Here is a 16,171-nt window from a genome sequence, read left to right as displayed (position 1 = left end):
TGCACAGGCAGTCCCTGGGAATGAGACACAGGCTTCTCCGGCAAAGGTTAAAACAATGTGTCTGCTTAGTTTCTGACAAAGAATCATGTTCAATGCGAAACGACCTCCCATTTCCCACATACTGTCACATCCATTATGATTATCATTCACAATCGGCAGACTTCTGTTACTCGTGATGACGTTTTCAGCTTTGGCATCTGAACATATTCAGATAAGATGTATACTCTGTCAGAATCACTATAAAGTGTCTCATCAGAATCACTATTATCATGAAAATGACAGCAGAATAAGGAAGCTGAGGTGGCCTAACATTTTCACACATACCAGTACAATGATAAAGCTCTTAAAAGGTTTCATTATTGACTACAAGTTACTTGATAAAATGAGTCAGGGTGATCATTCGTAATCATATTGAACATTTTGCATGTGTTCCTGAAATTGCTCTCCACCCTGTCATTATGGCATATCTGCCCCTTTGAGAAGCGTGCTAATGTTTTCGGTGGCATAACAACCAGCATGTTGTCATTCTCCAATAGAGGTTAAAAGCGTGGATAGTTGCAGAATAAATATTTACACTTAGTTTCCGTAATTTTCCAACATTTTTTTTTTTTTCTGTAGTTGGCTGTTGTCTAGCTTGACATGTCTACTCAGTCATAGTAAAATGTGAATTTATGTATAAAGACCTTTTAAAGAAAAAAATTAACTATATTTGTTAAACAGTACACATACAGTTTATCACAATCCCCCAAATAGCAGATGCACATTTATGGAGTGCATATGCGCCAGCTACTTCGCATGAATAAAGTATGTCACATGAAAAACGAAGCCCGTGGGATTACTGTTGGATTTTTACCTTGAACTGTAGGTTGTTGTTGTTGTTGTTGTTGGGGAATGGACATTAAATATAAGCCAAGCTATTTTTTGGTTAATAAAACACCAAAAAATGAAGTCACAACAACATTGTACAATGGACGTGTGTTGAGAGAGGAAAATACCTTCGCGCTGGGGGATCTTTTAAGAGATGTCTATCATCTCCATTTAAATAATAAAAAAAAGGCTCTTGTGTTTCTTATTAGTTATGTTTGTGTCTGCCTGATTGCTCACACTATCAATATCTGCTTTTGCTTTGGGCCAACAAGCTTTTAACAGAGATGTTATTCAAACACTTGAATGATTTGATAGTGTTTTTGTGTAGTTTGTCTATGGTACAAATCACATGCAAGATGTCTTTCACACAGAATTGAAAGACAAGCCAATGACGTTCTGGTCCACCTTCATAAACGTCAACATGCTTATCAATAGGAAACGCTAAAGACTAAATCGGCTAATTGCAAAAGATGGCCCACATGGTTACTGCTTTTCGTTGGATTGTTTTATGTGAATGAAAAAATACTGTACATACTTTATTACCTCGTTAACATATGTCAGCAATACACTACGCAGTGTCCTGGCTCCTGACTTGCGGACAAATTTGGGTTATGTTGTTAGAATGGGACTCTGTCCTAAACAAAAGACTCAAATCTGACACATTAGCCTAATTGGAAAACAAGAAAAAAACAAAAACATACAGAGCTGAACCTGAATAGCAGAGATTCTAAACCAACATAAAGAAAAACACAATTTTTAACAAACACGTTATTTCTTTTGGTTGGCATATTGATTGTGAACTAATAGGCAGTTAGACTGTTACAATATCATGGACTCATTGTTTGTTTAGTTTTTTTCATGTTTCCAGCATTCGTTCAAATATGATGAGACAACTCTGCTACGAGGCAAAGATATAACGAATACATTTGAAAACATACATTCTGTTATTTTTAACTGAAGAGCAGTGCCAATGATAGAAAGTAATATTAGTAATAGTAACTACTGTAGTATTCCTTCTTGTAGATCCATAATAATGTGCCATAGTTTTGTAGGGATAATTGTGTTATGTTCGCTCGTTCTATGTTACACAAGGTTAATTGGAGACTGGTTGGTGTGGACTAACCTTGTTTCTCTGTTAAGTTATAAGGATTAGTGTCCTCTTTGAAGAATCAAACGTCATATCCAACAAGGATCTTTTTATAATTGAAAAGGCTTTCCCAGTTTGTGGGTCCCACTCATTCAATGCTATTCTCTATGTGTAAAAACAGATTTATTGTTCGCTTGGTCCCCATCAGATCTTTTTTTTGTCTCAGAGGGGCCTAGAAATAGTTGATGGGGCTGGCTCTTTCATATTTAATGACAATGTCCTCTAGCAGGAAACTTTCCCACACTTGTTTCAGTGAGAATGGGGGCCCGAAGATTTGTTTTTATCAAAATTTAGTTTGTCATCTCAAGATGCCATATGAAAAAAAAAAGGTGCTATAACTGATGTAAATGGGACAAGTAACCACCCCATCCACCCTTTTAATGTCTGAGTTGGGGCTCCCTGCACCCCCCTCGGTTCTTGCACACTGGTTTCTGGGCGTTCAAAAGGGGGCCCCTCGAGCTTTGATCCTCTATATGGGTATGGAACAACATCTTTTTGCCCTACAGTTTGCCCACGAAACCAAAGTTTTTGCCGCCATATGCTAATGCAGCCCAGCTAATCACCCTTTCCAATTACAAGATTTATATACCATAATGGTGCCCTGTGGCTCCCCCTCCCCTCCATTCTGTGCCCCCCTTATCTTCCATCCGGATGTCCCACAGAGCAAAGGTGTCTTCTGTCTTTGGATGCAGCTGCCATGCCACCACCTCAGCCTCCTGCTTTCTTGTACGAAAAGGGGAGGTAGCATGAAAACAGTCCTTGGGTGGGCCCCTTAATGCGCCCCCCTCCTGTCCTAATGTACTTTTGCAGAAACACACAGTGAGTGGCTACCAGGTAGGCTCCAGACAGATAAATGTGTCGAGTGGGGTGCATGTTGGAAGAAGGCTGCAGCTCCTCTATTAATTTATATTACTTAAAGACCCTTTAAAGTGAATTTTGAGATTTGTTTTTCAACATATTATACACATTTGAAGATAATTGCTGAAAATGTAAAAATACTAATAACTACACAACACTGAGTTCTGTAGCTAGCTTAGCCTAAAACAGTTTTTCACTATTTGAGTTTTCTTTTTCTTTTTTCTTTTTTTCTTTTTTCCCCCCGGCAGAGTAGTGGCTAAAATGGCATCCAGCAATAGTCTCCCAGTCTTGAGCACCTTCTTTTCCATCTTTTCCTTTCCATTCCTTACCATCAGTGGTAGTCCGGCACAGTTTTAAGTACTTGGTAAATTATTACTAGGCCCATTTCTACCAAATAGCATGCAGTTAACTAGTTAAGTGTAGCTTCTATGGATGCTACAATTAACAAAACAACACATTGTTTTTATTAAATTTGCCAAGCAAGGTGGCGACACCATGGACGAGGCTGTCCGCCAGCCAAGAGGATGCCCGGAAGCATGTTAGCTGCTAAGTCGCACTTCTTGTTGCGGCATGGGAATCCTGTGATGACCCGTTGGGAATTATTCCAGTCATTACGTGGTCTGATTTTTATGGCTCTAGCATGTAGGGATGTGTTGAGCATTGGGCGACTGTGGCTCAGTTGGTAGAGCGGGTTGTCAAGTGACTTCAGGCTCACCAGTTCAAATCCTGGCACGGCTGACGGGATGAAGCCAAAGCTTATTAATTCCCGTCCCCAGGGACATTTAGACAGCATATTGTTTAGATAAAGCGCGATATAAGTGCAGACCTCTCATTAACATGAATATTTTAGAGATTTCTTGTGCAATTTCCAATAAATAGTGCAATAGCGCCCTCTACATATTTTAACGAAGCATTCCTGTGTATGATTCACCTTATTTGTGCTGAAAAAATATCATTGATATCATTGATGTGACTCGACTTTCATCATAATATAGTCGACCATAACAAATCTTTAGTTGTCTTCTTCTTCTTCTTCTTCTTCTTCTTCTTCTTCTTCTTCAAAAAACAAACAAAAAAAAACCATATAGGACATATAGGTTTTATGTACGTGTATGTATAGAGGTAGGTAACCTGTTGTCTTGCTGTTTGCCTGGATGGATACTTTGAATAGATTGTCACCAAATTACACAAAATTCACAGTATTGTTAAGGCAATATACATGTCAAAGCCTTTGCAGCGCCTTATTGGAATGGTGCACTTTTTATACTTGTGTTTGTGTGTGTGTTGCTGTGTGTATGTGAACCATAATAGCAGACACTTACTGCCACATCCAGATGGTGTTGGAAACAAACAGGGCTACGCTGTAGGACCCCTCAATAGGAGCGTCTAGACTGGTCCTTTAGCAGACAGATACAGCCTCCCATCAAATTAGTGTTTGTCAGATTTATGGTAATGGCCTGCAACAGTCTTCCTGTCAGTGACATCAAGATTTACAGCACCCTCCACCCCCTACCACACCACATACACACTCATCCACACACACACACACTACACTCATCCTCACCACTTTTGCCTCCGCCTCGATATGCGTCGCTTCCATTTCACTTTCTTTTCATGCACCAGTCTCTTTGCTTCAGAACAATTTTCATAGCGTTCTGTAGTTGGATAGTTGTGTGTATGCGTGTGCTTCAGGGAGGTTAGTGTGAGGGCTGAGAGTACCCCGGTCTCACAATCTTAAGTGGAGGCAAAAAAAGAAGACCCACACAGGGTGGCAAAAGCACACAAGCCCCCTTCTGCCTTCGTAACAATGGCTTGTGTCAAGGTTTCCGGTTAATCCTCTGTGATGAAGCTTGAGTGTTTTTTGGGGTGAAGGGTTGGGCTGGTGGGGAGGGGGCGAGGTGATGGTGTGCAGCTTGGGGGTTTAAGAGGGTGCTAGGTTGGTGGTGTCTCAGAAGGAAAAGGTTCTACAGCAGACGCTTTATTGATGATGGACAGAGCGTTTGGCTGTATGTATGTCGCTGAATATCTGACTTTTAGGCCTGATGGGAAAGGACTCCTGGACAGACGTGTCATCCATTCTCAGCCCAAATGTTTTTCCAAGGTGACCCGTCTGCCTTTGATCTGCTCCCTCACCCCTAAACCATGCTTAGGTCGCAAGCCACCATGTCAGAGCAGAAGGACGGCGCTTCCTGAAAAGGGCAGCGGAAAGACATAGATGTCTCTAAAGACAGTAATGTCGAACATTCAGTCAAATGCAACACCTGTCAATGCTGAGTGGTCTTCTTTACACTCGGCCTTTTGTTTTATTTTATTTTTTAAGCATTATATTGAGGGATGTCCAGTTCACATTTTTTTTAGTCAGCTGATTTTAGATGTCTGCCGATATTGTGTCCCGACAAACGACAAGCAATTTTATGGAAACTCAGCACCCGTCTGACGTCATTACATGTCATTGAGCTGGAAATATTACCTTGTGTAATATAGAATTGACCTTATTGCTGTTTCATTTGGCAGTGCAGTGAGTCTTGAGATACAAGTGACCTGATTTCCGAGTTCAGGGTTATTTTGTCACTTAATGATCTTTACAAATGAAAATAAATAAATGTGTTTTTTTTCCCACACTATTTCAATAAGCCAACAGATTGACCAGAATTTCCAATCATGTGATTGAAACTTGACGTTAATTATTTTAAAGCATATATGGATTTGCATTATCCATAGTAAAGAACAGCTAGAATGCCGACCATGAAACTGCCAGGTGTCTGTTTCATGGCTCGCCATGATATTCGCAACGTGACCAGATTTTCCAAAAATGACAGCCTGTCAAAAATGCTGAGTATGTGTGGAATGGTCACTTCAAACTGAGCACAACACATTCATAAAAATGGATGTTGGGTTCTTCAGAAATTTGGTAACGACCAGTTACGGCTCACCTGTTTTCTGGTTTTGGCCATGTGACGTTTACAAACTGAGTCCTGAGGCACTGTGATGTCATTTTCAGTGGACATCAAGTGGCAAAATGGTTTCCCCCTATGTAGAAATGGGTGCATTTTGCTGCTTAATTTATATTCTACAAATGCAATATTAAGAAGAATGTTGAGTTTAGATTATTGTGGCTGCATAGAACATATAATAGTAAAGAAAGTTTTTGACTTGACTTCCCCTTATACAGTGCAAATGGAACATTTTTGGTGAGAACACCATGGGCAAAACAGTAGGTCATGTTCATATTAGGTCATGTCAGATTTTCCACAAAGATTCCACAGATTTTCCACGAAGATGACAGCCACTTGTCACTTTGCTAACAATATCCATAATTCACTTTATCTTAAGTTCAAATCTGCCACTTCCTTTTTTCAAACCAATTAATTGAGTTTCAGCACTGCATGTGTCCTAAATGTGTAATGTGCTCTGAATGAAAGCCAGGGGGCGCTCTAACTTCACTGTAGCTCTTTGTGTGTGGTGTGTGTATGCGTGTGGTGTGTGTTCCAGCTTGTCTCCTTGTCCAGACACCTTAGCGTCAGGGCAGTAGTGTCAAAGCTCTGAAATGAAGGCCAGACAGACAGAAGTGGGGTGAATGAATTGGGCAGCAGGGGTGATAGGAGAAAGAGAAGTGTAGAGCGAAGATATGGCTTCAGTATAAGGGGATGATGTGCCTGCAAAACGGTGACAAGAAAATCAGCTTTAAAACAGGGTGGTGGTGGTGATGCTGGGGGAGTGTACACCGTACACACACAGACACGCAGGCATAATAGTTTGCGGGTTGTTTTGTCCACCCAGGTAAGACACGGTCTACTTCCCCAGACGGGATATTGAGCTGGTGCAGACGGGGTCGTCTTATTATTGCTCTGTGTCTGTCATTTCAATCCACTCTGTCTCGGAGATATCACCTTTTCAGCCATCCAAGTAAACAGTGGGCATATTCTACGTTCATTGCATCGTTCCACACCACTGCAAGCGCATTGTTCAGACGCGGAGTGTCTCGTATCCCCCAAAGGTTCTCTTCTACTCGTGTGTGCATACGTGTGTGTACGTGTACGTGTACGTGTGTGCGTGTCCTTGTGGGCGTGTGCGTCTGTCTGTTTGTACAGGGATCTATTTCTGATGCGGGGGGTAATGACTGGCACCTGTTTTAGTGTCCTTAGTTGGCCATCATTTTTAAAGCGTAGTAAATCTTGAATTTCATTACCAATGCCTACAGACAAGCGTATTATCAATGCACAACCTATGGTCTGTTATATCTTGAACTTTATCTTTTGGCACAGAGGTGCCTCACGCCTGTGGCAACGAGCGTTCTCATAGCTTCAGTTGTCTGCCACTCCATGATCGAAGTACAGGTGGTTGTGCTTACATTTTTTTTACGCTTCTCTTTTTGGTAATACGGGTTGTTTAATGTGTTAGTGTGAAAGCTATAATCTCAACACAGCAAACAATCGGACCTTAACTGTATGAAGAGGTGATGTCCAGATTCAATTGTTTAAAAAAAAAAAAAAAAGTGGCCAGGTTAGTTCAACTGAAATATACAGTTAAAGTTTACATACTCCTAGTGTATGTAAACTTTTGAGCACAACTGTACACATACAAAAACTAAACGTCACTAACACAAAATGCCTTGAATCATCACCAAAATTCACATGCACATCTTGACTCATGTTGTCTATTTAAACCACTGAAAATATCAAAACAATTCCCATGGTATTTTGGATTTTAGGGGTAATAATCCTTTTTCTCACCATACAGTTGTGCTCAAAAGTTTACATACACTTATGGTATGTAAACTTATGAGCATAACTTTCAATGCTATACTGACCAAAGTTATAACAATGACTTTAAAAAAAATAAATAAATGGGGCATCCTGAAAAAACATTAGGTTAATTAAAGACTCTAAATTGTCTCTATGTGAATGGGATTGGCTTCAACTCACCCACACTAATGAGGATAGGCTGTATAGAAAATGGTTGGATGGATGTAACAGTTAAGCCTGGTCAGTTGTTAGAATCTTTGTCTCATTACAATATTTCTAGCGAGTAAAATAAAAAACAAACACAAAAAGTAACACAACTAGAGTATAACTTAGCAAGACAACATTTTGTTTTGTCTGTGTCTGTCTGAACGTTGCAACTTTTTACTTAACAATTTTTGGTGTGAACACGTAAGTGACCAATTGCTTTAAGGACCTTACAAATGCCTTTTAAACAGCAGTTCCTTTGGTTTATATTTTTGTCATTCCAGGGTAGAATGGAATTGGATGATTGGGTATTATGTAGCAGGGATCTAAGCTTTGACGCAGCATCAACAAAGCATGGGAAGAGTCCAGTATGCCGTTTTCTGTGTCTCGCATGTCTCTCTCCCCCCTTAATGAGAATGGCATGCAACGCGCCCCACACACTCTCTTCCTTCCCTCACTGTACTGAATCCCACCGTGCAGCCCCCCACCCAGCTTCAAAGCGGCAAATAACAACAACTGAGGGGGGAGATGAATGAGGATGAATGAATACCCCCCGCCCTCCCTCCCTGTACACCCCATCTTCCCTGCCTCCAAAACCCGCTACTCTCCCTTGCATCCCGACTGACCGTTCTCCTGCACGCCTTCACTTTCTCTTGCTGGCGTTGCGGGCCCGTGTTATGACTGCGTACACGCTAATCTGTTAGCGCCACTCCTCTGTGAGGATGGACGCCCATATAAAGGACTGTCATTTCCAAAGGTCAGAAGTGAGCCCTGAACACAAGTGTTGTCCCGACATGTCGTCTGGAAATATGAAAAATGGCTCAGTAACCAGTTTGTGTCTTATGTCTGCCTGTTTTTGGAGATGATTCGCAGGGGCTGCTATCGTGCATATCTTTCTTCTCTCTTCCATCCACTGCTTTGCTGTCTTCCACTAGATTAGTGTTTCCAAACTTTTGTTGAGCCAAGCCAAATGTTTTACATCAGAAAAATATCATTGTACAACCCCAAACACAAATGTAAGACAAAGTCAGTACACATTATGTATGGAAGAGTATTTCATTTTTTTTGCCTGTCTGATTGTTTTCATTGCAGATTTGGAAGAAAAAAATCAACCATCCTTGTACCCCAGGATAATCGGTCAGGGTAATTTAGAGCTGCCTGGTAATCAGACCGTGCTGACTTTTTTGTTATCGTTATGTGTGAAATGGGGTTTTACACTCATTTGCACCATCGCTGGGCCAAGTGAGCTGATCAGTTGTTGTGTAATCTACCTATTGCTGTGCTAAGTGCTTGAGCAAGGATCCGTTTGCATATTTTTTTTTTTTTTAATGACCATATGGATTCCCTGATTTAAAAATGTACAAAAGGATTGGCGAACAACAAAATAATGAGTCAAGCCTTAATCTAATATAACAATTCAAAAGTTTCTTTGCCTTGATTGGTATTTACAAGTCAGTGACTGCAGAGAATAATCATAGTAGCCTTAGGTGGGCTTTTTATGTTTTGACCTGGCAACTCGTTTTGTGCACGTTTTTAATCACTCTTGCAGTGATTTAGCATCTCAAAAATAACGCATTGAGATTCTGAGTAGGGGTGTTTGATTGATTGATTTATAATCACTCTGGTCATGAGAAGTGCAATTTGAAGGTATATTAAGCACCAGAAATGTTCATATGAAAGCGAACTTTCATGTCTAATAGTAACAAATGTAGACTACAGTACATGTGCCCTTGTGACAACCCTGACACTCTGCAGTGATTTCACTAGGGAGAAGAAAACAACGCCATAGAAACTGAACGCTTGGTTGGGTGCCTCAATTTGGACTATGCTCTCATTCATGTCTCAGCCCAGCTTTATGTCCTTTGGTGTCCCAACGGTAGCCATGGAGTACGGGAGTGAAACATGAACCAGTCTGCCGCAACGGTAGTGGCTTCCCTCTAACCTACATTTATTACCTCTAAAAATACAAAGGGGTTTTCTAAAAAGAGCCCGGCTCCTGTTATGTCCCACCACAGCAGGTGTATTTTCAACACGGTGTGTTATGACTCATTGGCAGGATGGTTTTCACATTTTATTTTTCAACTCCAATTGATAGTGGCTCAATCCAGAGTCCTGAGCATTTTCCATCGCTCTACAGCCCAAACATCCATGGATCTGACCCGTTATAAAAATCAAATCAACAGGCGGTCATCTGAGGTCAGCCTATGCGCAGGTTTTTTGGTTGATTGCCTTTTCGTGCAGTTTACTGACGTTCATTGAACTGTATTCAAAGGAAGGAATGTAAAAAGTATCAAATGGCTCCAGATTGTTTCATTCACAATTTCAAGTACATGTAATCGGTTTAAGTTTGATATAGAGCTGTTCTGACCTTGACACAACCAAGGTCCATCAGCAGTTGTATCTTTAGCCTCTTCTACTTCTATTTAACCACTGGTCCACTCCCAGGGGCTCAGTTATGTCACCCATTAAAATCTTGACTTTTTTTCTTTTTTCATATTTTTTTTTCTTTTTCTTTTTTAAATTTCTTGGAAGCACAGTCTGTTTTCTCCATTTTTGTTTTCAGTCATATCCCTTTTCAGGAGACCGTTCATCTGGGGGGGAAATAAAACATGGCTGTGATATTAATATTTTGCAATCTTTGTCATTTACATAAAGCTTGGTTTGTCAGTTTTCACAGTAACAATGAGGTAATGTCTCGACCGGCCTTCCAAGGAATCACTATTTAGATATGCTTGATCTTACAAGAGACAATCAATAAAATGTATTTAATGGAGAGTGTTTGGCAGGGGCTAACAGCGCTTTTATTATAGACCAGTTTTTAGTGCATGCGTTCCCTGAATTGTTTCGTAACATCCCTAATGTACCAGAGCGTCCGCTTGATGAGCATAGCATATACAGTAACATTGGGCCTCATTACTTATAAAGGTGTAGAAATGTTTTTTACTCTGCATTCTAGTTCAGTGTAATCGCATAATCACTGTTGGATAATCCGGATCCAAGATCACTTGCGCATCGGCCAGTTTTCTTCTTGCCAACATGTTCCACTCTCCCTACATCTATCTTGGGGCGTACGACATTATTTCATGCATCAAAATGAAATGGGCGAAGATGTTTGAAATTGTGAGAGGTGACACCAAAAAACACCCAGAAATCAAGGAAAGTGAAACGAGCTCTTTGTGAATGAGACTCATTGTGAGGATATGATGAATTCATATTGTTGACTTGCCTAAAAGCTATACGACTTATGAAAAACTAACCAGTTATTCTGTGAAATAGTTAATTTCAACTCTTCCCTGAAAAATTGTCAATTTATATTGAGTGATTATGATTTTATAGCACCTTTTTTATGAATATTTTTACATTAAGTACAGTTTTGGTCATTTTGGACAGTCACGTGATCGTGATGTATTGAGTGCGTAAAATACACATTGAAAGACATGGCTACCAGTGACACAAAGAGACTTGTGAGGAATTATTGCGTCCCACGGCGGACATCAAAGGTGGAATTACGCCCTACTGCAAAGTGGGCACTTCTTCAAAAGCAATACAGCCACGGAGGACACGTCAAAGATTTGTGTCCAGCCAAAAATGGGGCTGAAACTGGCAGATAAGGAGAACTCATTTAGCCGGCCAGCTCATAGCGAGTCAAAGTTGGGGACAGTCAGCAAGTTGCGCGTTACAGAGACTCAAATTACCAGTCAAGTCATCATTGACATTGTTCACTCTGGAAATGTAACTTGTGGACGGTCCCTAACCCGGACGGTAAACATCCGGGTGACTTTTACTCTGCTAGGCCATGATACATGTTGTGTGTTAAGCATGCTTTAGCCCACATTAGGAGAGGACACACACTGAATGACATGAAACCTGACGTGCTGAGGATTTTTCTTTGATCAGAATTGGCGCAGTAATTGGCATAGAAGACGGTCTTTTTCTTGCCCATTGCATCAGCAAACTCCCATTCAAGTGAACTACGGCAGCACGGGATACGTGATCACTAGGGGTGTTAAAAAAAAAAAATCGATTCGGCGATATATCGCGATACTACATCGCGCGATTCTCGAATCGATTCAATAATCGGCAGAATCGATTTTTTTTTTTTTTTTTTTTTTTTTTTTTTTTTTTTTTTAGGATTCACACCTTGAGCATGGAAGAATGTTATATGAACGGAACATTAAGCCTTAATATTTTATTTTAATGCTGTTCAAACATGAAACAGATTACAACCTCTATAAGACTGAAATTTCAGATAAATAAATAATACATTTTCATATAAATCTTACACTCTACAAGCTTACTGATTAGTATTTTCTAAATTTGAATGAAAAAAAATCGCAACAATCGACTTATAAATTCGTATCGGGATTAATCGGTATCGAATCGAATCGTGACCTGTGAATCGTAATACGAATCGAATCGTCAGGTACTAGGCAATTCACACCCCTAGTGATCACGGTCACGTGACCAGGATAATGGCGTTGCGCACGATAGGTTTTTATTTTGATACTTAATTGGTTTAAAATAAAATTCAGGGAATGAGATGTCAGATATATTTACACTTTTATTCTTTATAAACAATGCCTAATCTAATACTGGAAAATGAGTTATAAGTCTTGTATCGCTTTAAGTTAAACATTTACTGTAGGTGAAAAGGCCGATTGAGAAATGAAGCAGAGGGTGTCCAAGCCATGTTGAAGAGATGGTAAAAGGGCCACATTTAACTGCACTTCTTAATCAGTGTAGGTATTTTAATTGCTTAAATGTGTTTGGCAATGTGTGGAGCCGGTAGTCACTTTGGGACAGTTACGCTTGACGTTTGAGTCTCTGGCGCAGCACACTCTGGCTCTCCAAACTGTGGGAGCCTCTGACAGGGGAGGGTCATCTCTTGACTCTCTTTAAGTCAGTAAAGGCCTTCGGATGTATTTATTTTTCTCCTGTGAGTCTTTTGACCAAGCTCCCCCTCGTCAATCTTGGCGCTGTCATAGGGGGCCAGAGGTGGGAGCTACCATTTCTCTTGTTCGCAGTGACCTGGTGTGCATCGGGACCCCGGGGTCAGGCACTGGGTGCTTCTTTAGTAGCGCTTGTGAAATCGCACTGTACATGAAATAAAGAAGTTTGGCTCCACTAAGCCCAGTTGAACACTTTTATTACGTCATCAAATGGATGAATAAATATTTATCACCCAAATCAACTTCATTGCTACACGTTTAGCATTTCTGTGCAGAAGGTTGACAGCTGAGGGCAGATTTCACCCTCTACAGACATCTTTACATGTAGCCTTGGGTGAAAGTAGATGGGAGGTGGTAGTAGGGACCAAAACATCCGATTAGAGCAGGGGAATAGAGCGACCTCATAAAACCAACCTTCTACGTGTGTTGCTCCTTCTGATGTATGCGTGCGTGTGTGTGTGTGGGTGTGTGGGTGTGTGTGTGTGGGGGTGTGTGTGTGTGTGTGTGTGTTTCTGATCTTCTCATTTCTCTGGAAGAGGGGAATGTTTCCTGTTTGAGCAGACCGGTGGGTTCATGAAAGAGTCGGGGGGTCGGGTTGCTCAGTCAACGTCTGGTTCTGTTGAAGTAGATTCCCCAAATCTCCATCAAACAGCATCTCTGTTTTGGCACAGCACTGAAAACTGACCCTACTGGTCACCAATGTCTGGAGTCCACGCAAAACTTGAGGCATCTCCATCGTGAGATGATCTTTGAAAGAAACCAAGTGCTGGATCTCATCTTATCAGAGCATGTCTGAGGATGACGCAGGGTCAGAGTGCACCGTCCATCTCGTGAGGAGAAGTCAGTGTTATAAGTGGTTCAATAAGACTTCTTCCCACCTTAAGCCTCGTATGTTTTCTTTTTTTTTTCTTTTTCCCCCCTTTTTTTTTATAGTTGCTAAGGTTTTTTTAATGACATGCCTGAGCACACCTGGAGAATGTGCTAGCAGTTTGTGTACGCTTGCATGTTTTCCTTCCTGTCAGCCTTTGATTGAACAGGATAGAGGTGTCTTGAACAGGGTCATCAACTGACAAGAGCCGTAAGCTACCTTGTTTTGATCTTCTTTCCCCCTGAAATGTGATAGTAGATGCTAAGAGTCATGGCGTGTCTGCTCTACCTTGACCAGACTGGTTCCTGCCTTGCTAGTTTAAAAAAAAAACAAAAAAAAAAACAAAAACAAAAAACTCCTCTAGTTTTGGATATGGACCCTTCTACATACGTTAAAAAGATCTCATTCACGGTTCACACTGCATTTGCCCCTTAATGTCTCACAGAAGGCCTTCAGTCCCAGGTCGTGATTCATTGAGTGTCAGGTCTGCCTCTGGCTGACATAAGGGCCCAATCAGACAGGGAATCCACACACATGCACACACTGAAGACACAAGTAATTTGCACCAGCGTTTAAATGCACCCATCCAACACCCCTCTTAACTCTTACAATATGACATTAAAATTAAACAAATCAAAGTTGTGGTTTTGTTCTTGGTCATTTCTCATTCCCCTTTCAAGGTATTGGTAGTACTCTGGTGGAAGGAGTTTAAACTTTTTGGCTGTGCTTACATCAGCTGCCATTCTGAAAGTATTTCATAGCGCAAACACGTTTTTTAAAGTTTTTCCTGCTCCTTCGTATGAAGACAGCTTTGAGGCCCATGAGAGTCTCCCCCAGAGCTCTTGCGAGTCCAAATGCAGAAACCTAATCACTATCCCAGTCTCGCTGAAGAATTTGATGCCTCATCCAGTCGATTCATGATCATGTTTGTTTTTGTTTCAGTGTTTCCGGGCACTGTGCTGTAAAGGACCACCGCCGCCAAGACCGGAGTATGATGTGGTGTGCATTGGCCTGACAGGTGCTGGAAAGACCAGCCTGCTGTCGCGCCTCTGCAGTGAAGGCAGCGACGGAATCGTTCCCACCACAGGTATGTGGACGATAGTTTAGGACCACTGTCCCTAGAAGACTAAAAATGTCACCTTTGCCTTCCAATAATTGTTTTTCAAGCCTTGAACTGCTCTAACCCTTCTATAATACTGTATGCTGTCCTTCAAATTTGAACCAACCCACTTATTACAGCTATCAAGCACTGGGAGCAGGGAGTGGCAGTGTGGGGCGGGGGGAGCATGTCTTCATACATCTGTCCAATAGTCGTGCCAGAAACGCTGTTGCAACCTACCAGCCAATACGCAGATTCCCCCTTCCAGTTAGTGGGAGGTGGGTGTTAAGTATGTCCAGAAGAGGAGGCTTTGTGGTGAGCGCACGAGTCTCCTGGTAGTCAGTGTTCCACTTTCCATACACGTAATGCAACCCCTCAAGGTCGCTGACATTCCTCTTCCCTCCTCTAGCTTTGTCGGCAATCAGTGTTGAGCTGTTGCAGAAATCCCTTCATAGATTTAGTCATTGTGTACCTTAACTGGGAAATATGTGCTACCTATGTCCAGCAAGTATGTCTCTTTTGGAATTAAGTTGTTCAAAGGAGGAAATCTGTCTGCACCTGTTATATTTAAAAAATAAAAAATATATATTTTAGTAAGGTTCCCTGAAATTACATTTAGCTGTCAGCACCATGTCCATCTGGCAAAATCTGCTGGGAAGAATCGTAAGTGATGCGCCTGCCATTTCCCACCCACATCTGCCCTGATAGTTTTTCATTGTTGTAATGCTCTTAAAACCACGTTGCAATCCAATAAAATTTTGTTTGTGTCTACAAATAGAAGTCAATATAATTTGGACATTATCCAGATGCAATCTCAACCACCCCCCACCCCTCATTGTTTTTTTTCTGTGCTGCTTTTCCTCTTACAACCAGATGCGAAACTGCACAATGCATGTTTAGATCATATTATTCCCCCCCCCTAATCTCCCAACTTGGACCACACAAAATCTTGGTGTTATGTCCTGAAAATATGTTTTCAATCCGTGTATTCACCCACCAGCAGAAATTCTTACTAAATGAGAGAACAAAATGGCACAGTGAATTCCCTGGAATTATTTGGGGAATTTCAAGGAATAATCCCACCATCTTTGATTCTCATTACAATGACGTTTGTGTTTCTCCTTAGGTTTTAGCATCAAAGCAGTGCCATTTCCTAATGCCATCTTGAATGTAAAAGAACTTGGAGGTAAGACATATTACAGTTTGATTTCTCTATGATGCTGAATCTTATAAAGTGACTTGTACAATTGTCGAAACTAAGCTTTCATTGTACTTTTTAGAATGTGTCATTGGTGTATCAACATGCTTCAATATTAATAATGATATAGGTTAAATAGTTCCAGGTTTTATAATTTAGTGGTCAGCGCTCGAGCAGACACTGTGCCCAAATTAGTCTCCAGGTGACTCATACGCTTAAAGACGAATAAATTCCTC

At 41.0% G+C, this 16,171-nt stretch overlaps 1 protein-coding gene across 3 annotated transcripts in view; it reads left to right on the top strand.

Annotated features, from left to right (window-relative positions):
- Positions 1-16,171, top strand: part of arl15a (ADP-ribosylation factor-like 15a) — an 82,942-nt gene that overhangs the window by 16,859 nt on the left and 49,912 nt on the right. For all 3 annotated transcript variants that reach the window (XR_013283653.1, XM_077522411.1, XM_077522410.1), the window contains exons 2-3: positions 14,581-14,725; positions 15,864-15,923. Coding sequence is in view for 2 of the 3 variants with exons in the window: in XM_077522411.1 (XP_077378537.1) it covers positions 14,581-14,725; positions 15,864-15,923 (205 nt within the window). In the remaining variant the exon portion in view is untranslated. The remainder of the gene's footprint in view (positions 1-14,580; positions 14,726-15,863; positions 15,924-16,171) is intronic.

The sequence above is a fragment of the Festucalex cinctus genome, chromosome 5 (assembly GCF_051991245.1).
Source record: "Festucalex cinctus isolate MCC-2025b chromosome 5, RoL_Fcin_1.0, whole genome shotgun sequence".
NCBI lineage: Eukaryota > Metazoa > Chordata > Actinopteri > Syngnathiformes > Syngnathidae > Festucalex > Festucalex cinctus.
Note: the sequence above shows the minus strand (reverse complement) of the source record. Positions and strands in the feature narration are given on the sequence as shown.